This window comes from Bombyx mori, chromosome 6 (genome assembly GCF_030269925.1).
Source record: "Bombyx mori chromosome 6, ASM3026992v2".
Taxonomy (NCBI): Eukaryota; Metazoa; Arthropoda; class Insecta; order Lepidoptera; family Bombycidae; genus Bombyx; species Bombyx mori.
This window is the reverse complement of record NC_085112.1, coordinates 9,607,368-9,632,331: the sequence shown is the minus strand read 5'-3', so window position 1 is coordinate 9,632,331 and position 24,964 is coordinate 9,607,368. Positions and strand designations below refer to the sequence as shown.

General features: G+C 37.3%; 2 protein-coding genes across 2 annotated transcripts; one reads left to right on the top strand and one right to left on the bottom strand.

Moving 5' to 3' along the window:
- Positions 1-1,593: 1,593 nt before the first annotated feature.
- On the top strand, positions 1,594-4,671 carry LOC134199056 (uncharacterized). Its single transcript, XM_062669103.1, has 2 exons — positions 1,594-2,887; positions 3,950-4,671. The coding sequence occupies exons 1-2, from the start codon at positions 2,669-2,671 to the stop codon at positions 4,133-4,135; spliced, it is 405 nt and encodes a 134-aa protein (XP_062525087.1). The 5' UTR covers positions 1,594-2,668; the 3' UTR covers positions 4,136-4,671.
- A 16,022-nt stretch (positions 4,672-20,693) lies between these two features.
- LOC101737368 (uncharacterized) lies at positions 20,694-21,965 on the bottom strand. The gene is made up of 2 exons (XM_038011500.2): positions 21,610-21,965; positions 20,694-20,963 (listed from the first exon to the last, which is right to left on the bottom strand). The coding sequence occupies exons 1-2, from the start codon at positions 21,799-21,801 to the stop codon at positions 20,814-20,816; spliced, it is 342 nt and encodes a 113-aa protein (XP_037867428.1). The 5' UTR covers positions 21,802-21,965; the 3' UTR covers positions 20,694-20,813.
- Positions 21,966-24,964: the final 2,999 nt, after the last annotated feature.

The window sequence follows — 24,964 nt, the reverse complement described above, 5'->3', positions numbered from 1 at the left end:
ACTGTCTGTCATTTTGTTATGTCCATAAAAGTTATGTATTCGTGAATAATTTTAAATAAACTACATGTAACGCTTAAAATGTATCATTTTCATTTTACTGTTTCTTATTTGTCGACACTTAAATATTATGATAACTACCTACATACATACATTCCAAAGAAACATACGGGCAAAGAATTATTTTTATTTTTTATTTTTACGATAGTTATGAAAATATTGAAAAAGTCGACGAATAAATAACACGGTAGTCGTTCAAGATACGATAACTGTAATATGTTTGAAATTTCGAAAATAATAAAACACTGTAGACCAAATATTAAAACTTAAAAATAGTATTAATAATATCTATGGTTCGCGAACATTAAAGATAATATTAAAATTTAATTTGTAATCGTTTTTTATTTATTATCGACTTGCTTAAATCAACCTTAAAAGACTATTCATCTTACATAATATCATGTTAATTATACAATATAATAACTAAAAAATCGCATTATACTTAATACAACCTTAAACTTTCACGTTTACAACTGTTATCAGCAATTATTCCTAGGTACTGTTATTTATTACTTTAATAAATGCTAAACGGGAACTCTTGGCCTAGTATCTTCTTTATGTTCCTTGAAATTCATATATAAATTATTATATGTAGTAGTTATTATGTGTATATATGTAGAATTTTCTTTGGTTTCTGTGAATCTCCCGCGTATTAAATTACAAAAGTAAGTTATTATATCTTGTAACAATTAATGTAGGCATAGAAATCAGAAGATTCTATATTGTTACATGTTACATATGTTAATGCTAACGGGATAGATTCGCGAGGGCTCTCACCTACTCTTCTGGTGATCGATTTGAGTGCTCTCTTCAACTAAACAGCCAAGCGTTGGCTTTGCGAACATAAGTGATTGTGAAAGGTTAATAATTTTGTGAAATATTCCGTTATTAGATTTTCTGGGAAGATTATGAAAAATCTATTTAGGGCTATATTATATTCTTTTGCATATATAACGCTTTCTTTTGCAAGTTTCAATGATCGTTTAAAAAAAATGTTATTATTTTAAATAAATAAACGTAGTTACTAGTATCAGCGAAATCATAATTTACATATTAATGTTACTGTTCACTCATACGATGCCAAAGAAATAGCTTAACAATATGTCGTGGATAACGACTTTTAGTTGTCGTGGATAACGACTTTTAGTAATATTAAGACGGTGGTTTTGATTATTATTTTAAATGATGAGATGTTGTTTTGATAAATATCACAAAATGAAGGGTAGACTACGTAACGCCACAGTATAAAATGGCGGTACGTGGACAGAGTCGTGGCATTCCGTGTCAGACAGTAATTCCGTCCGTCTCAGTCAGTGAGTCTCTGTCAGTCAGTCAGTCGGTCAGTCGGTCTATCGGTATGTGCAACGAAACTGTCGGTTTATCCTGTCATTGTGAAAGTTGTGTGTGTTGAGTTTCAATAATTGTTATTCAAAAAGTTTTATTAACTAAACTGAGTTCAATCGAATACGAGTGATGACGAAACTACGAGTGCTCAGCCATCCCTGACGTGTGTCGACATCAGAAGTGAGATCAGGACTCTACTCTCACTGGCGTGACGTGTTTGAACATGTTCGAAGTACAGCGAAAAAACATGATGCAGGTCAGAAATCAGAATACCAGTAACGGTATGTGAGATCACGGGTCGGAAATTCATCGGGAACAGACAGATTCCGATCCATGTGCTTGGTGCGCTACGGTTGATATGTACCTCGATGAACGTCTACTGGATGGTGCATAGCTCATTGTAGTTTTCAGTGAGGCCCTGAAAGGCGGTGCCTTATCATATTGTCGCGGATTTCACAAGTAAGTGTCACATGGAGGCATTTGCGACTTATTTCTCGCTCGTTATGCAAAATTCTTGCTGCGACGCTTATCAATTTAAGCAATGGTAAGCCACAAAAGCGTGAATGCAGCATACGCAAGTCGTGTAATAACGTCTGCTACCTCGATAGAAGATCTGAGCCACGAAGAAATCGTCACATCTTACGTTCTGGCTCATGTTGCCCAGTTTGACTGTCGACTTCATCACCTGGCATTTACTAGCGGAAATACAACACGTAACAAGCTATTGCAAGAAATTAAGGCAAGTGCAAATCTCAAGTGAAACTTCGATCGCAATAATGGATCTGTCATGACGAGTGGGTAGTTCCGACACGAATCGTTTTTAAGCCAATGACTACTGCTAGAGTTACATGGCACTAGTGCAGTAAACCAGGACATGAGACTGTGAATTGTCACTGAAATTTTAGAATCTACTCGATTCAATACCAATAACACTACACGTTCGATGACTTCGGGCTCCAGCAAGCAAGCAAACAAGAAAGCAAGCAAGTTTCCGTGGAGAAGAAAAATTGACACATCTGAAGTCGTCGTGACCTGTAAGATAAGACGTCCGGTGCGTTCGTGTCTGGCGATGCGGCGGTGTTCGGGTTCCGCTGGCAGATGCAGGTTTTTCCGGTGAAGTGCGTGCTTGTGCGTGCTTGACAAGTGTTCGCGGTTGGCTTCCTCAGTGTGGGAGTAACATCGTGTAGGAGAGGTGGAACCCGTAAAATTGTAGATTGCGTGGCGGCTGGTAAGATTTGTTGCGGTAAGAAGTTTGCATGGTGGTAAAATGTCTTGTGAGTCTGCACAGGTAGCCGGAGGTGAGACTTCCGCGGTCGCGGCCCACCCAGTCCGCGAGAACCGGGCAGATCGCCTCGACGGTACGGAGGCCGGCCGACGGGTCCGCCAAACGACGAGACCACGCCTCCAGCACGGACTGCCGAGATTGGAGCCCCCGCGCTCCGGCTGCACTTGCGCTAGGGCGCGCCGCCTCGTAGGAGACTGTGAGGTATCCTTGAATGACTCTGACTGCGATCGCGCGCTGCCGGCGTCGCAGCGCGGTGACGTTCTCGTGGGTAAGGACGTGGCACCAGACGGGTGCTCCGTATAGTGCCGTCGACCGCACGGGTACCATCACCCTGCCTATTTCTGCCGTGAAGCAGTGGTGTATTTCGGTTTGAAGGGTGGGACAGCGGTTATAACTATACTGAGACCTTAGAACTTCTATCTCAAGGTGTGTGGTGCGTTTACGCTGTGGATGTCTATGGGTTCCAGTAACCACTTAACACAAGGTGGGCTGTGAGCTCGTCCATACATTAAAACGAAGAGCGTAATCAAACGAAATTAGATACGAAGTTTAAAGGGCCGTTTAAAGTAGTTGAAGTATTGGATGGTGACCGTTACACATTGAAAGCTTTAAATTCAAAACGTACTTACAAATACCCACATGATAGGCTAAGAAAAATGCCAGCATGACACATACCAGTCGAGGTTGATGTAAATGATGATGATGAAGAGCAAGCTTAAATTGTGGTGAAAACTCGAGTAAGGATAGTCTATCGGCCGTATTCTGTTCGACCGTACCAGTAGCTATTACGTAGTCGTAGCCCGGTAGAAATCGGTGTCTCTTGAGGCAACTCAAGTAGTCCGTGGGTGCGCGGTGCGCGTTTGGCTCTGGCGGAGGTCGGGGTCTGTAAAGACCATCGTGTGTAGTCAGCGGGTGATGCACACGGGCGATCCACGCTGTGGATGCGCATCATGAGGGCAATTGTGATTGCTGGTCGGCTGGAGAGCCGTGGCGTTAGATATTTTTACTCGGAAGTTTTCTTTGATCTGAGTTCCTGTAAGCTATGCCTGATTTGTACAGAGTAAATTTGAAGTTTGATGAACGACTGTGGTACGTGCTCTGACTGCTGAATAGTGAACTTTGTATACCCTATTGTTTGATTTGGTTAAAATGGTATTAAAACAGTTTAAAGCTTTGATGACTTTAAATTTTCCGATAAGTCGTAAAGTGTAGTCAGAAGTGATCGAGCGGAACAAGTGTTCTCGTGGATGTTTTTGATTGTAGGTTAACCATCACACGAGGACGTGTACAATCAGGAAGGCCGTGTCGCATTCGACACGTGATTGCTGCAGCCAATACGAGATATGGGACGCAAACGCCGTCCGTCGGCGCTCGATGGGTCAACTATTCACCGGCCGAGCGGAGCAACGTGCCGGTAGCTGCGTAACATCGGGCAATTTTGGTAAATAAGAACAATCTGGTGAGTCGTATTATTTTTATTTGGATTCGGGTGCCGAATGCTCTCTTGTCAAGAAATCTATTAGTACTTAGTAGCTTCATAACTCATCAATTTTATACGATGGTTCTCATAAAAGGTTTCTGTTGTTTTGACTCAAAACTGTACGGAACAAATCCTATGCGATGGTTTATTGCTTACCTATTGTATGTCATGTACTACCTGATAGTTGTTTTAATCGGTTCAGTGAGATTGAGCATTCAGCGAAATAGAACACTTAAATCTAGTGTCCTTATTCGAAGCCCAGACTTGCGTTATTGATGACCAAGCTCGCGGTGAGCTCATGGAATTGTTCTTGACAAGAAGTGCTAGAAGCCGTACATCTATTTTAAATTGTTCTACCATAAGAATAACAAAAGTGAGCCCCTTCGAATTCTTAATAGTTCGCGTGCCATATCCCTAAAGGTTTTTACTTAAAATGATACTGAAAGTAAGAGATTAACTTTGACGAGACCAGAACATTGGAAAGTTAGTAAAATTTGATGTTGAATTTTGTGGCACCTATGATTACATAAGGTTGCCTCTAAGTAGTGCTACTGACGAGACTGATCAGTGAAGTGAGAGCATCTCCATCGATTGGTACAGCGGAGACCTGGGTCTCAATGGAGACTATTGTTGTGTTGGTCTAGTAATGACTTTGACTCTATATTGTGAAATGATGTGTATTGGTTTTATCATTTGTTTTAATGATAATGTGGGTGGCAATGTCACTAGCTGCGCCGGCAGCCAGGCCAGGAGCATTCTATACGATTTTGTTGAAACTAGTGATGTAGAAGATGTAGGATCAAATGACCACGATACAACTGACTGATTAAAGTAAGGATTTTGTTGTCCTATTTTGTGTGATTAGTAAAGAACAGTATTCGGTGTCATTTATGACTGGTAATTGAACACATCGCTCGATTTAGGTGATGTGTTCGTTTTATTGCCGGATGGAGGCATTGTGATGTGTTTTATGGTTGAAGTGGGTACTGGATGGAAGTTCCACTTGCGTGCCGGATGGAGGCATTAGTGTTTTGTGTTGAAGTTGGGTACCGGATGGAGGTCCCACTTATTTGCCGGATGGAGGCAATAAGTAGTCAAGAGCTACTTGATGGAGGTGACACTTGAATTGGTTTATCGTCACTCGATATAGGTGGCATGAGTTACTCTCACTAGATGGAAGTAATTGTAACGATAGTTTGTGGTTGAAACAGAATACTGATGAAATACGGCTCAGATGGAGTTGTTTTATAATAACTCGGGTTTCTAATGCTTATTGAGCATTAATGAAATTTTTCAGTTGTATAGTGTATCACTAATAATTGGGTAATTAAGTTATCTACTCACACAGGTTAACATGGTCTGTTAAAGATCTTGTTGAGAGCTAACGTTATGGTTTGTAATGAAAGGAATCCCAATCCTCAATCGTTAATGTATCAGGATTGGCCGAGACGAAACCTGTTTGATATTGCAAAAGGTTGTTTTTCTTGCAGGAGCGTCACACAGGGACGTGTGACATGTCAGAATGGCCGTGTCGTGGATAACGACTTTTAGTTGTCGTGGATAACGACTTTTAGTAATATTAAGACGGTGGTTTTGATTATTATTTTAAATGATGAGATGTTGTTTTGATAAATATCACAAAATGAAGGGTAGACTACGTAACGCCACAGTATAAAATGGCGGTACGTGGACAGAGTCGTGGCATTCCGTGTCAGACAGTAATTCCGTCCGTCTCAGTCAGTGAGTCTCTGTCAGTCAGTCAGTCGGTCAGTCGGTCTGTCGGTATGTGCAACGAAACTGTCGGTTTATCCTGTCATTGTGAAAGTTGTGTGTGTTGAGTTTCAATAATTGTTATTCAAAAAGTTTTATTAACTAAACTGAGTTCAATCGAATACGAGTGATGACGAAACTACGAGTGCTCGGCCATCCCTGACGTGTGCTGACAAATATATATATTTTTTTTTTTTTTTTTAGCCTTTGTGTGGACGAGCTCACAGCTCACCTGGTGTTAAGTGGTTACTGGAACCCATAGACATCTACAACGTAAATGCGCCACACACCTTGAGATATAGTTCTAAGGTCTCAGTATAGTCACAACGGCTGCCCCACCCTTCAAACCGAAACGCATTACTGCTTCACGGCAGAAATAGGCGGGGCGGTGGTACCTACCCGTCCGGACTCACAACAGGTCCTACCACCAGTAATTACGCAAATTATAATTTTGCGGGTTTGATTTTTTTGGTTTGAAATACACGTGTTCCATTATTTTAGAATCATAAAGGTCAAAATTATTCGCGCATAAACCAACAACCGTCGTTTATTTGATTATCAATAACATAACACTGATAACTAACCAAATAAGATAAACCGTAAGAAAGCACACACGCATTTAATTTTAGAGAAGTGAAATATGTTATTTCCAACGGTAGACAGCGACTGAGCACTGGCATTGCTGAAGTCCACGGGCGACGGTAACCATTCACCATCAGGTAGGCCGTATGCCCGTCTGCCTACAAGGGAAATAAAAAAAGGTTTCAATATGCCTTTTGATTCTGAGTCGAAACCGCTGCGACAAACGTTCGTGTTTTTATTTTACTATAACGTTTTTCTCCGTGCTCGAGATTCGAGTGCACTTTAAGTGTAGTTGGCTTTCGATCGTTTCACTCGAAGGCTGTTCGAAACAAGACGCGTCGTGGCCAAAGTGCAAGTTGAAAAATAATTGTATTTTACTGAAACAGATTTTGAGCACTATCGAAATATTGAATAATTTATATTATATGTTGTAACAGTATTTGTATTTGTAAAATCAATATGTAAATATAGCTGGTTGGGGTGATGAATGCATTTCCGAGAAGGTCTGAAGTGGCATGCCCTTGCATGTGACGATAAATTTAACAACTTTAAATTATTATTGTATTTTTTTGAAGTGGTTAGTCACACACAAAAAAAAACCGCACTTAACGATTTTGTTGTTGTCTGAAAACATAAAGTATTCTTTTTTACTTTTTTTATTGCTATGATGGGTGGACGAGCTCACAGCCCACCTGGTGTTAAGTGGTTACTGGAGCCCAAAGACATCCACAACGTAAATGCGCCACCCACCTTGAATATTATATGTTACCAATTTTTAAGTCTCAAAAAATCTAGCGATAAATAAAATATCAATAATCTGGATCTCGTATTGAGTTGACACTAGAGTGTTCGTTACGCATTGTTATAATGTCCTAGTCGGAAAAGATTTTTATATAATGTATCGTGGATTTGATACTCGCATTATGTGAGGACTGCGTTTCTCTGCTATTTATATGAGTGTTCAATATGAATAATAATATATTTACATCGAGTATTATTCGGTTCCCTGAATAGTACAACAAATCCTACCTTCGGTACAGATGAGCGTCTGTATTTTTTTGTATCTTAATTGTAATGAAGTATTTGAATATGATTTTTTTTTGGCCTTACAGGTAGACGACCACACGGCCCCTTTGATGGAGAGTGGTTACCGTCGCCCAAGGACATCAGCAGTGCCAGGGGAAGAGTCAAGCTGTTGTTTCCCGCTTAATACTTTCCACTAGCCTTGATGACGAAGGACATAATAATATCATAGCGCTCGGGAAACATCGCATAGGGGAGCTCATTCCAATGTCGGAGTTTTTCCAAAATCAATTCATAGTGGATGCTTACAAAATCAAGAGCCAAAATTTTAGGTTTGTAGGCTCCAGCGTCATCAGTCAGTCGTGACGAGTAAATACATATATGTATGGATGAATATGGATTCCAGCTCTGAGTGTACTTTTTTTTTTCTCATAACTTTCCGCCACCCAATAGAATATTATATAAAATTAGACAACAACCTAAAAAAGGATTAAAACTGCAAGTACCAACTAGCTTCACGATACTCTAGTCAAGATTACGATTCAAAACACAACATAAAAGTGTTTCACACAGCAAAATACGACAATTAACAGACCTGCACAATTGTTCGTGGTATACGCGACGCTACGTTCAAATAAAATACAAGGACAAAATCTATTTTAACCGCTGGTACAAGAAAACAACTCGACTGTAGTTACAAGTCGCGGTCGAGCGTTCTAGAATAAAACGAAAAAGTTTTAAATAGGCAAAAGTGAGTGGTGCACGGGAAGATAGTGAAAAAAAAATCGAGGGCAATTCAAACTTTTACACGGGACCACGGGAATCCGCATTTTATAAGTTGGCCTAAAGATATTGTTGTACGCGGAAACTTTTGAATTTTTTTCCCCGTGAATTTGAATTTAATAAAAGTTTTTAAGGAACGCCATATTTTAAATTTAACGGCAGCAGCTAGATCGAAAGACTAGATAGCATTTATATATTTGATTTGATGATCTCATGCTACTAGCCTTATAAAAAATATACAATTAACATTTCATTTCTTATCTTCGACTTAAATTGAAATAAAGGGTGTTTCAGAATGTTTTTCGTTTTTGAATTGACTACTCGATACTGCCATATGATCCGGACTTTTTTGGCTACAGAAATGCAAAACCAGTATAGCTACAACCGCAACATCTTTTTCCAGCAAGATGGAGCCATTTCTCATGTTACAAATGACTCATTAGCTGTTTTTCAAGATTTATTCCCTGGAAGAGTGACAAGTCGCCGACGAGACATCAACTGGCCACCAAGGAGCCCTGATTTGACGCCTGCTGATTTTATCCTATGGGGCTACCTAAAAAGTAAAGTTTACAACCCATTGCCACCCAACCTGAATGTTTTGAACCAAATAATTACGCAAGAAATTAAGTGCAGAAAAAAGTTTCAATATAAAATATGCAGCTGCAAAGAGTACTCGTATACGGAGAGAGCACAGAGGTGTTCTACCTTAATATAGTAACATTATCTTGAGCTTAAGACAAAACTCCAATAAGCGTGGCGTGCGAGTCCAGACAATGCCGCATTTTAATTTTGTACCGTGCTTCCTTAACAATGGATCGTAATAGGTCGGTAGATGAGACGGCAACCCCGCCGCTTTGTTTAGCGTTGGCAACACTAAACAATACCTGGACACAGCAAAGAGATGCTTACAGCAGGCAGCGTTGCATGAAAATTTTCCCATTAATAGTTAGTATCAAACTACGTTTTTTTTATTGTACAAATATTAGTGCGTTGTAGACTCTGTCAATATTTTGATGTAAAGGCATGCATACTATTATTAGTGTAAGTTTTAAGCATTTTGTACTTTAATCTATTATATGTCTTTATCTTTCGATCATCTCTTAATTACTTTTAATACGTGTTATTTTAATTTATTTTTAATTAATTTGTTTTAATCATATTTCTGTAACGCGTGTATTTTACGCGAAAATCATATACGATTTCGGAATCAACCTAGTGCTAATCCAACCTTTTGTAGTCTTCTCTAGATTGTGCGGCAGACAGCGATGAACTTGCATTATCACAAACCTAATGGGTTTTGTCTGTTCGTCTGTGTAGCAGGGGTCTAAAATGAAAAGTTGTATGCGCATAGTGCGCCGCGCCGTGACAAATGTTTTGAATATTTCCCACACGAAATTAGGGTGTTTGTTTTAATAGTGCATTGTAACGGGCAGTGTCTAGTTTCGTGTCGAACGAGAGAACACGCAACCTTTTTGAAATTTGATTTAAATAAATTTTATTTTACTTGTTTTCGAATGGAGACCACGAATGGGTACCAGCAGCGTGGGGCGTCCTCCAACCAGGTAGACCGAAGACTTAGTGCGCACGGCGGGAAGTCGTTGGATGCGGAAGGCGGAGGACCGCATTATGTGGAAGGCATTGGGGAAGGCCTTTTTTTGAATGATGATGTATTCAAGGATCAGTGTTTTATTGTAATTAATCTAAGTTTAATGCTTTAAATAATACAGCAAATCAATAAGAATAGTTGTCATAGCCTAAAGATGCCCGTATAACTCCTGACCAATGCGATCGACTTTCACGATGGATGATTAATTCTGTGTAATACAAATTAAGCTCGCATAATATGCATAATTACGCGCGTATTGTGAGTCCGCACGACCACCGTCTTGCCTATTTTTGCCACGAAATAACCATGACTTGTCTATTAAAGCGTGCGTCAGCTGTTTTACAAGACTGTTGAAATGCACGTCTCAAAGTGTGTGGCACTCACTTTGTGTTATCTATGGGCTACGCTACATATCATAAATAAGCCCGTGATTCAATGACTGTGTTTGCCGAGTAGACCTTGCACATACTACTAATCGCCAGTATATTATTTCAGATTCTTGTGTCAATGAATTCACAGGAAGCTTATTTTTGTCAACCCCACGTGGAGTCTACGGACCGTCGAGGCGGTTTACCCGGTCTTTGATGACTGGGTGAATCGTGGCGCAGGACGCCTCACCTTTCTTCTGGTACAGGCGCTGACCGGGCACGGATGCTTCGGGAAGTACCTGCACCGGATAGGAGCTGAGCCGACGACGTGGTGCCACTATTGTGGACACGACCTGGATACGGAGCATACGCTCACTGTCTACCCCGCTTGGGAGGTGCAGCGCCGTGTCCTGGTCGCAAAGATAGGACCGGACTTGGCGCTGCCTGGCGTCGTGGCGTCGATGCCTGGCGGTGACGAGTCTTGGAAGGCTATGCTCGATTTCTGCGAGTGCACCATCTCGCGGTAGGAGGTGGCGAAGCGAGTGAGGCAAAGCTCTCTTCACTACGCAGAAATTCGACGCCGCCGGACCGGGGTCCCACCCGTGACCCGCCCCCTAAGAGCTTCGGGCTCCACCCGCTCTGTGCAGGGAGGAACTTAGGCTTGGACGGGCGTCCTCCGCAAGCTCGCCCGTAATAGGAAACCAGGTGATAGTAGACCGCTCCGAGGGAACCGGTGGTCGTGTCTCCGGCGGTCGCCTGGGCGGCGGCTGGGGGACCGTGGGATGGATGTATGCTCTGCGTAAGCCCTGTCCCGCCGTCTCAATAGCCCTGACTGGGCTCCAACCCGGTCCGGAGTAAGGCGCCGGCTGTGAGCGGCAGGAGTTTTTAGTGAGGTTCAACTCCCACATACGAATCCGGTGATTTTTTCCTGTGGAAAAAAAAGGAAGCTTATTGGCTTATTGCCTCTTTTATTTCACTTAAGAGTCCAATATCTTTGTGTAATAAGGTACTTTGTTAGTCTAAAATCGCAATTTTATTGAATCGTCCTTTGTTGGTTCAGGAATTAGTATTCGTCCATCTCCTATGAATGTTTTTTTCACGATTGAAATTTTACGATTAAATTTTGTTTATTTATAATATGATCTGATCAATAAACATTTATAATCGCCCACAATAATTATAGTTTAACCTAAATAAGATTGAACGTGACCGGCTAGACTATTCGATGAAAGTTTGGAAGGCGCTCCGCGACCATCATGCGAACGCGTAGGCTTTTGAAACTTAAATTTATCACCATTTAGTCACTTTACGTTATCGGTCTCTAAACGTTTTGTATCGACTTTCACGCTTATCGGTTACGCAAACGTGTCGCGTTTCGTGTCCCTTTTGTCTTTATTTGGAGAAACACTTAGTGAGTCACTGGCCGCCCACGGATTCGGCTTTCTTTGGAGTTAAGCTAAATACGCAGACGCGATAACGCTGTGTGAATGTAAGTTGTTTTAAATCTTCTTTCATGTCGATGCAGGTTGTAATGAGAAAAACAATTAACTGCGCCTATAGATGTCGAACAAAACGTATAAACACGTTGAATTAATTATTTCGTGTTATTTCTATTGTATGACAAAATTGTTAGCAGCAAAAAGTATAATTTGCGTAATTACTGGTGGTAGGACGTCTTATTAGTCCGCATGGGTAGGTACCACGACCCTGCCTAATCCTGCCGTGAAGCAATAATGCGTTTAACTACGTAACACAAGGTGAGACGTGAGCTCGTCTACCCATCCAACCAATAAATAAAACTTCGTATGTGCCTTTGTAACAGAGAAACAACTAGTAGCTGTAACAGTTAGAACATGGTTTTTAGTTTTCATTATATGGTATTAAGACAAGCTTGAGCTAATATTAAATACATTTCTTCTGTGATCGGAAAATATGTAACGAGTGTACATGAAATTTCAATTCAAATCTATGTCTCAAAATGTTGTAACTCTTTCTTATTATAGCCGTAAATATAATGGAATAGAAAATATTTGACAAAGCTGTGAATAGATTTGACGCCATTTTCAAGATGCTGCTTATTATATAAAACTTCCTAACAACAAAATTCGGACACTCGTCCGGTGGAAGATTTTTCCTTAATAATTTCTTATAGCATTCAAGATATGATGTGACTTTGTTTGCTACTGAAAATATGTAGAATTCGACTGCTTATTTATAATAATTATGAAAAAAACAACAATTTGACTAATTTTCTTTTGTGCCTATTATTACTTCATCTCTTGGTGTGTCTAAATAAATAATATGTGCATATATAATATACTAATAACAGTTTTAAAAACAATTCCTGAAATAAATAATAGGACCCTGCATTCCAGTTCCCGTGGTGTCGCATGCACATGTCATTCGAATGGGTCTATTTCAAAACCACTCTACATTTTCGTGTACGCCTCGGGGAATAGACGGCTAGTCGCGTCGGCTGTTCCTGTTAGTATGGTATATCGATTATTGGGAATGTCGTGTGTGCTGGCTGGTGCTTTAGTTGAATTTAGGAAATAGACGTGTGCATATTACACATAAGCAACATATTGACGTTGGGCTTTCTGTCTCTTGGTGTCTATGGATCCCGCTTATATCTGGTGGACTGTAGGCTCGCCTGTTAATTTACGATAGTAGATAATAATCACTAACTTATTAGTAACTTGATTTTTATACACACATACAAGAACTTGAAGTGAGCTTGTGTAATATCTGGTAAGGTTTCATCTAAATCGAATATGTAATTGAAAATATCATAATTATGTAATTGATTTGCGAAATTCTAATAGGATTTTGGTGTTTTCTCTTTAAAAATGGATATCCGTTAGATTTGTTTCGACATGAAGATAAAATAGAAGTATTTGATTGTTACTTGATTGTTGTGTATGCGATTGTGTTGTGAATTGTTTAACAAGAATTTTGATCGACAATTTTACAATTAGACCCACGCTGTTAGTTTATTTATTAACTTTAGGATAAAAACATAATTTACCGGGTTGTGACAAAAAAAGTGTAAAAATAATTAAAACAAAAACATACTCGCATTCTCTTCAGCTTACAAGAGTCGTAGACATTCTGTGTCATGAAACATAAAAGTCTAAACATATTTTTAAAAGAATGATAGACGGTAGTCATCACAATACTCAATGTCACCGAATAGCACCTTAGTCATCCGTGACCAGAAAAACTTTAAAATCATCGGAATATCGGAAATAATATAATGACAGTAAAAATGCTAGATTAAACCGAATATATAGTTTTAAAAAGCATTATAATTAGCCAACAATTAATATTGTTATCCGCTTAGATTATTCCTTATTGAGATCCAGAGTCTTAATGTCCTTGCTTACTTACTTCCCTTATTACTTTTGCCGTCATCATTACCATTTTATTTTACTCAGATATATTCCTGAAATTCCAATACCCCCCCAACTTCCGTAACTACTTCGACATTATTTTTGTCAACAGTTTTTTTTTTCGTCTCATTTGTCCCAGTTTAAGGATAAAGTTCTCGAATGTTCTCGCCTCCATAAAGCTGTCGATGTGTCATCGGAGGCGTGGTTGTGCAAGTTTTATGGCGAGACTGACATCCCTGATTTGGTCGTTATTTAATTAGTCAGAGTCGAAATACGACTTCGACTTCCATCGTTTCAATTCAATTATTGAATCTATGCTTATTACTTATTACTTATCTATCTATATACATGTATAAAAATGAATTGCTGTTCGTTAGTCTCACTAAAACTCGAGAACGGCTCGACGGATTTGGCTAATTTTGGTCTTGAATTATTTGTGGAAGTCCGGAGAAGATTTAAAAGGTAGATAAATATGAAAAAGCTCGGAATAAAAAAAAATCCCCCGTCGAACGGATTCCTTTGTTTGTTTTAAGTTTATTTTATACAAAAGTTTAGGTCTTTTATTTATGGATTGAGGCACTACGAAGTCTGCCGGGTCAGCTAGTAATATTATAAAGCTGAGGAGTGTTTGCTTGAACGCGCTAATCTCAGGAACTACTGGTCCGATTTGAAAAATTATTTCAGTGTTAGATAACTCATTTATTGAGGAAGGCTATAGGCTATATAACATCACGGTAAGGCCAATACAAGTGGAGCAACAATAAATAATGTTTCAAAATAGGGGTTCAAATAGCTTCTTAACATTCTATAATTCAAAAATATTTTTACTTTCTACGTAAATGAAGTGGTGGTAAAATTTAGCGTTATGCCAAAGTAACTATTCCACGCGGACGGAGTCGCGGGCCAAAGCTAGTGTAATGAATGAATGAGTGAATGAATGAATGAATGTACGAATGAATGAATGAATGAATAAATGAATAAATGAATGAACGAATGAATGTATGAAAGAATGAATGAATGAATGAATGAAAATTCTTTATTGCACAAAATAGTGTACAAAGGCTTAAAGTTAAGCTTCCAGTTAACCCTCGTTGATGAAGTGAAAGATTCAAGATGTGCGTAGCTGTAATGAAGATAATACATGGCGATAATTTAATGAATTACAGTAGACATGAGTAAAATGAACACAATATATATATATATATATATATATATTATATATAAGTAATTTAAAACATGTCGTATAAAATGAAATATTTAATATAAAAAAAATGTAATATTTATTAGCTCCTAAGAAAATCAGGTCAGGAAATAGGATTGTTGTCCCTTGACCAAGCAAATATACCGTTCGCAATGAACGTATCGTGTAAAGTTGCGTGGGAGTACGACGTAGAAGTATGATTCATGGGTTTGAATTACCGCGAAACGCCTCTCAAACGTTATGGTTATTTAAACACCATTGTTTGAGAGAATTGTATGTAATTATTTAACTAAGCTTTTGCGTTTTGTCAACGAAAGATAAAGCATAATGTTTTTAATTCATGCAAACGTACAAGAGGTAAGTTTTTAAAACGAAAGTCAAATGCAATAAATACGCTATGACTGCTACTATTACAACAGTTGTTTTGGTAATTATTACTACTACTACTACTACACTACTACTACTACACTACTAATAATTATTTCGAAGACTGAAGACATGATTGAATGAAAGGGATATGATATAATTTGTTAATTTTGAGAAAATGGGACAACAAGCTTTTGTTACTTGTACTTTTTCTTCGTACATAGCTCCTTCATCACATGCAATTTCTAAAAATAGCCTTTAAGCCTGGAGTTTTAAGGTCTAATATGGTTGACAGGCACATATCTTCCCATAAGTAACATAAGTTCTCTAATGCTGACATCTTTTGCTTGTCACTTGTAGCATATAGAAAAGCTATTTTAAAATATTTATAAGGTGATTTAGCCCGATAAGTATTATAGTTTTATAGTGTAAGTTGATGTATAAAATAAGATGTGCGTACTGTGTTGCTTTTGTTGTTTTGTAATTTAAATTTCTAAATTTCTCTTCTTGTTCACTTTCTACTTATAAGTGATTTTGATTGTGGAAACATATTTGGTTATTGCTTTAGCTATATTTTTTTAAAATATTATATGTTTGTATTGTACTGTTTGTTTCCCAAATAAATAAATAACACCATTCAATGTAAAAACTCAAAAATCTTAAAAATGGTACCTACTTAACCTCTTCATCCACTCATGTCTTCAACTTAAAAATAAATCGGTTTGTGCTGCCACTACCTTTTCTAGCTATAATGTAATAAAATAATAATTATACTTCCTTAATCTTCTGTATGTAGTAGCATAATAATCTATTTATCTTCTAATCTCTGTCTTGAGCGCGTACAGGTTGTTTTGTGTGCGCATACGGCTAGGTACCACAATACTGTCGAGTTCTGCCGCAAACTTGACGCGTTCTTGACTAAAAACCAGGATAGCCATGTACTTTTTTATTGCCTTTGTACGCAGATGAGCATACAGCCCCCTGATGGTAAGTGGGTACCGTCGCACGTGCACTTCAGTAATGCCAGGGGTAGAGTCAGATTTAATACTCTCGATAAGCTATGTTTGAAAAAAGATATGTCATAAAATTCTAGTATATTTAAAAATTTTACCTAGATCTTGAGGTGGTCTGTCAAATTACGATGACTAAAACCATTAATATGCAATTTCTCGTTCTTTCTAACTGTTTCTATGCTGTGGTTCTAGTACAACCGCTATGGATACTATAAAAAATGATATCCAATCAAAATATCGAATGAAGTGACATTTCGACTTGGCTTGTCTGTGATCTCTTTCGAATCATGAGCCTATTCCTATGAGCAGCGGCGTAACTGATCACACCAAATAACTCGTCCATTATTGGTTACAAATTAAATTTAAACCAAGTACAAGACTCATATTTCGTGTGTTTTTAATAACGTTTACAGCTGTGTTTTTGTTAGCACTTGTAATCTACACCTTATCCTAATTTACCGCTCTTTAATACATAATGTCACGGCGCATCAAAATAAACCTCGTTATTACATTAAATCTTTCCGATAAACAAACATTAGTGTCACTATTTCATTTTATAATCTAATTTTTTAATGGATTTACAAAAAATGCCGCGACTGATTTATGAATGTTATCTGTGTACGCGGCCTGCTTTTTTTGTTTTTTTTTTTTCAAGATAAGGGAAGTAATAGAGGAAGCACGGGTGATTTATCGTTCGGGTCAGTTGATTTTTTTCAATAAACCACTGTTTATTGGACACGCGAACGTAAATTGTTATTTATTTAGTAAAAGCCGATTTTCTTTTTGATTATAATTTATTGTCGAATGCTTAGTTTTAGATATGTTTGTTTATAATTAACGATCTAAAGATAACTGAACTATTTCGTACGGGAAACAGATTTCACTATCTATAACAGCTCAGGGAACGACGCTATAGAAATAAAGCTGAACTTTAATTAAAAATGGTCGGAACGATATTACTAAATTGGCTATCATTAAATGAGCGGTCAAAATTATTTTAACAGATAATCATTATTGTAAATTTTCTTTTTCAAACTTTGCCATAATAATTTATTGAAGTTAGAGTACGAAACATAAATAAATCGCAAACTTGTTCACAAAGTAGGAACAAGTTTGACATATTGTTTACCCGCTTCAAATACTAATTAATGTCATGCTCTACCGCGTTCTGAAGAAATTCAGTATTTGGTTACGCGAAATTGAACAATCACTTAACCTTATTTCTAATACAAGACCCAAATACAATCGACCACTCAACTATTTCTGTTTCTCTAATTTTATTCTTGAGTACCTACTTGAGGTACGAATTATTGAGGAACTACGAAAGGCTAATATAGCCATTATTCCAATGCCTCAAGTTATACCGACTTTATGTTGCTTGACTGAAATTGTCCCTCCTACCTGTCCCGGCTGGGGCTCGGCCATTTGGTCGGGTGGTGGGAAAGATGTGCTCCGCACCAAACGCCTCCCTCCCCCTTTGCCTATTCATGAGTTCTGTCTCATGCGAGATTCGGACGTTAGTTGTTGAGCGACAGGAGGCTTTAGTACGCTCGACATGCCCCGCCTGCCATCCCCAGTGGAGGGCGGAAGTTCGGCGATTTCCTCCTGACCAAAAAAAAAGTACAATTGAGGCTTTTATGCCGCGGTCTCTAAGAACTCCAGTGCTTACTTGGTGCCTATGCTGTGAATTCGTTCAGTAAACTAAGTAAAAAATAATTGATATTCTTCATGTTCGCAAAGCATGTTTGTTTTCAAATGGAATTGCAACTGAATCTTCAACGCATCTTCGCCTTTTCTCCTCCTATAAACAACTTAATAATAAGACCAACTTTTTCTTACTTACCCTGATCCTTCAATTCTTTGCGTGCACAGAGCGAAGGTAATTGGATTTAGATTGGATCAAATTAGAAATTTTCCTCGTTGCCTTTTGTTTCCACGGGAAATTACTTTTTGATGGTGCGTATCAAAATCGAATTTGGACGGAAGTAGAAAGTACTTTGGATAAACTTGGTTTTCTCTTCGGTAAAGGGAATAAAACTTTCCCTTTACGTGCGTTGTTGTTTGTGGCTGATCAAATTACTACTGTTAACAGGGGTGTTATAGAACTATGTTCTTTAGTGGATGTAGATAACTATTTACTCAAGCCAGGACGCAATCAAGTTAAGAAAACAACACACAATGTTACATCAAATTGTGAAATTTCTGTGTATATTTAACGTAAATGTGTGTTATGTAAATGGAATATTTTTACGGAAGTCACTGTTGGAGTATTTCATAACTCCGCTAAATAAATAAAATATGAACTTGCAAGCATACCTCGGTTGGAAGCTTATCGCTCCACCGCAAACATTGTGTAGGAAAATTCAAACATGAATACAACATACACTTCGCTTGAGAAAATGAAAATACGTTCACGTATTTTGGGACAAAAATTGCAGATGTTCGGCGAAGCATGCAATACATTCTGATGAATTTTTAACATGCTTTCATTAACTGCACATATAAATCAATTTTGGTAAAGTCAATTTTAACCCATTTCTCTGTTCTTCACGTAGATTTGAAACGTTGTAAGCTTACTCCTCAAGAATTCATAATGGACTACATCACTGCTCCGCAAAAATAGGAAGGATCATGGTACAATAATTATCAATTCTAATAATCTCACCGAGTTTTGGTTCTTGAGATAGTTTACCTTTCAAAATATAACCTTGTTAAAAGCATGGCGATATGCCACCTAAACAGTAAATGTATAATCAAAATTATTGAAATTTTATGTTTTTGAGGTCATAATGAAAAACCGTTTATAAGTTGAGCAGAATTAATTACAATTGCATTAGTTAATTAAATAAAATTGAAGTTGAACATCAAATTCACTAGTGGACATAGAATTGAATTAAATGTGTATTACCATAAAATTGTTGGTGTCTTCTGATCTCTGAATATAAATGTTAAAGATAGCGGCACCCCACTGAATACACCACCATAAAAAATTATGTACTAGAAACGCTAGTGTCCAATTGCTTTAATACGGAAAGAGTCGAATGTGTTTTACCTAAATTAATCTGTAAAATTACAAATAACATGAACATAGTAGAAAGAGAGGTGCCTTGGTGAACTTCAGAGATCGGATGGATGTAATGTATCTTCAGTCGAGTAGCTGAGCTCACGGGGCCCAACCCGAGAGAACTTGCTAACAGTAGCCCTAGTAAGTGCAGTACTTTTCTGAATCTACCACTGGATCGAAATCGCTACCTGTGAAGATCCGACGAGAACCGCAGTGGGCTGTGTCTATGGGCTAGGTTTATACGTCAAACTCTTTATACGTATTCTCATGTATTTGATGAGTTTGACAAGACCGGTGACTGGTACTTGGAGGTCTAAAAACAGTAACAGTGAAGCGGAAGAATCCGATATGACATGTTTAAATGGTGATGGTGGCTTTGCATTGCCCCGTCGCCTGGATGTAAACAGTTTGTAAAAATTGTTTTCCAGTCATTCAGATTTTTAATTTTAATGAATTAATGAACATTCTACAAAATTCGGGATAAAAATTATATTATATCATGTTATTTGTATGGAAGTATTTAATTGACAAGGACTACCGAACTCCGATTTTTTAAAAAAAATATTCTATGCCTGGTTGGAAATGGAACTCTACCCCTGTTGGTAAAGTAATCAGGGTAACTAACTACTCTACCAACGAAGCAATCTCAAGTAAGTCAACTGTAAATCTGCCATCATTTAATGAAATAGAAAAAAAATATCGTTCCAATACTTCACCTTCTAGTATTTTTAGGTCCTTGCTGGTCATCTCTGCCCTAGCCACAGGCTTAAACTAATTAGCCCCCCCTGGTCTATGTCAATGTTGTCACAGCACGCGGCCCGGTTTAATACGTATGTCTCCATTAGCCCACCCTAAGTTTAAACACCCTGTATGCTGACAATTCGCCAAAATTGATTTGTGTTCGTTTGATGTTCGCTGTAAGGGCGCTATATGAGATCATGTTTGGATTTCATTACAGTTTCCATGCTGTTTTCATTACTGTAAATTTATATAGTGCTATTTTATGTTTTGCAGTGTCGAGTGTCATGCGTGAATTTTTTAGATTCAATTTTGTTTCGTGGAATATTTTCTTGAGAATATGATATATTTAAGTATTTATGGAGCACAATAGTATAATAGTGCCAATGAATGTAAATTATTTTTAGTCACAAAGCTAAAACTTTGACTATTTAAATTACATGGATCAGATTTTTTATGTTCAGTGAAGGTAACACAAATATTTGCGATATTGTAGAACTACTGTATGTCTGCCAATCATTATCACAATGACCTTTATTTAGGTAAAATACTAGGTAGGTATTTAAGTAAAATACTCAAGCAATCTTAGTTGAATTATGAAAAAAAAAAATCAAAAGACAAGAAAAAGATAATTCTTTATTTAAAACATTTTAAAACTAATAAATATTAATATAAAAACAATTATATTTCAGCGGTACATTGCCGGTCTATAATTATCAAGATGTATAAAATTAAAATTATTCAAGAATTTTGACCAAATATGAGTATTAGGTAATTCAGTCCCTCCCCTCTCTCGCTTTTTAAGTGAAGAGTCACATTGGTAGCACCGACACCGCCACTTGTCACGGTGACTTCTGCTTTCGTTCGCGATAAATCTCTGGCGATGATACCCTGGTAATGTAAATCAAAATTCGTATTAAAAATACGCAATGTAATTTAAAACTAAAAATAAAAAAAATCGACAAATATTTCAACAGAAATTTCCCAAAGTTGCCATTGCTGCTTCCATTTTTAAAATCAGATCTAGAATAACCCCTCGAGGTTACTAGAATAGGTAGGAAAAAAAACGGATTATCTCATGCGGGGGGTCACAGGTTCGCGAATGGTGTGCATTTCATTTTTTTTTAAAGTATGTCGCATCAGTGGCCCTCCGAAGTACTCACCCTTAATGCTTTAATAAAGAAACGTTGTTAAATTAGCATAAGCAAAAATATAAAATAAACATCACGGTAGCTATACCTACGTCCAATAACCAGATATTCAGATAATATTTAGTAATTACCAATTTATTTTATGTTTTTTTTTTCATTTGCCTCGTAAAATATTTCAGTTTTGAATTTAAAATGAGTAAATTTATGTGCTTGTATTATGGTAAACAAAGAAAACTAAACTACATATATTATAATGGACGTAATTTACCTTGTAGTGTCAAAATTAAGATACAATTTTGATTGTAAAAATTAACTTCAATATATACAAATTTTTAATTTTTAAAATAAATTTAAAGACTAAAAATACATTCGCTTTACCCACTTACCTTGATTACTCGCAGCTTAGGATCAACATAGACATAGTCTTTGTCCCTTTTTATTAACGGATATCCTTTGACAACAACTTTCCCTGTGGAGATCAACAAATTATTCACTTTTGTTCCGTCCACAAAGTCCTTAGCTTCGATATTTAACACGAAAACAACGGATAGAAGCACAAAAACGATTTTATAATTCATTTTTGAGAAGTTAGGTTATGTTGTTGATGTCATTTCTCGAGCGAACTGCGTAAGCGGCAAGGAAAATATTTTATCTACATCAAAATGACCTCGTCATCAACAAGTTCATTCTACTCGTAATAATGTTCGTTGAGGCACATAAATTCATTGTTTTTTTTCCTTCTGATATGAGTCGACTATTATCAAAGCCGGCAATCTGACTTTTGGACAATGATTGGTAAATCAGAAAAACGAATTATTGACTTTGTATTCCATTGGCAGTCACAAAACTCTTCGGAACGACATCTTAGATAAATAACAGGTTAACTATTAACCTTTATTTAATGCAGGTTTTGAACCGTATTCTTTGAAGGAGACGATTATATTCAAATCAATCTGAATTGACATATCAATAAAAGTTTTTTGTCCAAATGCACAGATTGCCACCTTTGATAATAGACGACTCATATATCCAAATCGTGTTACTGTTTATTATGCGTCCAAAAATTGACATACGTACTTTGACTAAGATAGTTTATAAATTAAGATATTTTGTTGTCAATAGCCCACACGAAACATCCACTAACATCATTATAGGTGTGACTCATTACATCACAGTAATTCAAATTGAAGTTGCTTCATTTTATTGTTATAGAAATGTGTACGAACGCAAAAGTCTTGTTTTTTATTCATAAAACCGACTGATGAGATGATAAAAAACAAAGTAATTCGTCGGAATGGTTTAAAAATGCACACGAAAACTGTTATAGCTCCCTTTTTATTTCTTTAAAACCGCTCATAACGCTCAGGACTCCTTTATACTATTAATATATACGTAAAGATATATTTGTTTTGAGTTACCCTTGCTTAACACAAAAATAGTAAGAGTAAAATTGAAATGAAGAAACAGATAACAAATCATGTACGTAACTACACAAAATAAGCATTAATGGAGTGTTCAAAGTGCAATAAAACTGAAGTTGTTAGTTGAAATTTCGCATTCAGCTTCTCGCACCTAAATACAAAATTAAATGTTAAACCGTAATACGTATTTCGTACAAATTGCAATACAGAACACATGAGATTAACTGCTTACAAATTTACATCCTCGTCGAGCATTTAAAATAATTGCAACGTGCTCGGTTGAGAAATAAATTTTTTTGTGAAATACAGCCCATTTAATGGGTAGTAGGGCTTTTTGTAAATTAGTGCGGGTAGGTAGCACCATTCTGCCTTTTTCTGCCGCAACGTAGTCGTGGCTTCTGATTTAAAGACTAGGACAGACATTATGTTATATAATTATGTAATGCCTTTTGGTAGCTGCTCAATACCAGGTGGTTCTCATTCAATCATGCGGCAAAAATGAAAAATACGAAGGTCTCAATCGCGCCTTTCAATCCTACAACAACACAATACAAATAATTTTTGAAGTCGTCGTGGCCTAATAAGTCGCCCGGTGCATTCGTATTAAGCGATGCGACTCTGCCGGTGTTCGGATCCCGCAGAGAAATACCAATTTTCCTAATGAAATACGTACTTAAAATTATCACGATTGACTTCCACAGCGAAGGAATAGCATCGTGTAATAAAAATCAAACCCGCAAAATTATAAATTGCGTAATCACTGATGGTAGGACGTCTTCTGAGTCCGCATGGGTAGGCACCATCACCCTTCCTATTTCTGCCGTGAAGCAGTAATATGTTTCATTTTGAAAGGTGGGGTTACAGCTATACTGTAAAAACTGAAATTTAGAACTCATTTCTCAACGCGAGTGGCGGCATTACCGTAGTAGAGGCCTACGGGCTACGCTGACCACTTAACACCCGGTGGATCGTGAGCTCATTCATCCATCACAGCGATAAAAAAATCTCTAGTTCGTAAACTTTGTTGAACACATCTGATAGGTACTACATCAATCCAAAATCAATCTGCAATTTTATAAGTAGGTCCTTAAATCTAATTTTAACTTAATTTGTCAATAATAATGTACACGCACAGTTACTTGTTTTACGAGGATATAAGCACCTGCGTTTTATTACTTTACATCAATGCATTTAGCAGCATCATTACCACTCTCTGTATGTTATGTTAATTGGATTTGTATTTAACGACTATTATCTTGTTATTAAACTTATAATAAACCATTAAGTTTTCAACGATTGTAAGTAAGAATAATATCAAATTTGTTTAGGTTTGCATTTTATAGTTTTTCCCGCTAATTCAAGATAATTACACTTTAATGAATTAGCAGTTAAATGTAGTGTACCTATGCGAGCAAAAGCAAGGCTAATGAATATTAAAATTACTCAAGAGGTTCCTGAAGATCTAGAAGTGATTTATCAGGAATTTTAATACCAATGTTGGATGGAAATGAATTAGATAAAATAATTATTAAAGAAATATAAATTTCAAGCAGTTTTAAAGAAATATGGATAATGCTAGATAGTGTTAAAATTGCTTTTGATTCACATGTCAAATGTCTTATTTCCTATATAAGTTTCATTGTTTACCGTGCATAAAATATATTTCGCTCTTGCAGTTATTTAACCTAAGTTATAATTAATAATTGGTTTACATTTTCAGTATCGTGTGCAGTACAAATTGCACATTTTTTTTATTTTGTTGCCTAGACGGGTGGACGAGCTCACAGCCCACCTGATGTTAAGTGGTTACTGGAGCCCATAGACATCCACAACGTAAATGCGCCACCCGCCTTGAGATATAAGTTCTAAGGTCTCAAGTATAGTTACAACGGCTGCCCCACCCTTCAAACCGAAACGCATTACTGCTTCACGGCAGAAATAGGCAGGGTGGTGGTACCCACCCACCCGCGCGGACTCACAAGAGGTCCTAACACCAGTAATTACGCAAATTATAATTTTGCGGGTTTCATTTTTATTACACGATATTATACTTAATTTATATGATACAATACAACTCACGGCCCTTTCTTTGGTGATAACGTTAAAATGCACACACTTCGTGCAATTATACGTGATTGCGTGTAAAAAGCGAACATCTTTAATACAGTGTAAAACATTTTCCGAAGCGCGTCGCTCAATTAAATCATCGCGCACTGCAATCTCGCAAACGAGATTCGCGCATTCACAAGAGCGTTGTTGGGATGTTATTTCAGACTCAGGCAGCCACGTCATTGCTTTGATCTTCCCTCGACTTTTTGCA

Coding starts and splice junctions, on each gene's coding strand:
- LOC134199056 (XM_062669103.1), top strand. CDS start 2,669: ATGTCTTGTGAGTCTGCACAGGTAGCCGGAGGTGAGACTTCCGCGGTC. Junction 2,888..3,949: donor GCCTCGTAGGAGACTGTGAG/GTATCCTTGAAT, acceptor TTTTGATTGTAG/GTTAACCATCACACGAGGAC.
- LOC101737368 (XM_038011500.2), bottom strand. CDS start 21,801: ATGAATTATAAAATCGTTTTTGTGCTTCTATCCGTTGTTTTCGTGTTA. Junction 20,964..21,609: donor CTAAGCTGCGAGTAATCAAG/GTAAGTGGGTAA, acceptor TTACATTACCAG/GGTATCATCGCCAGAGATTT.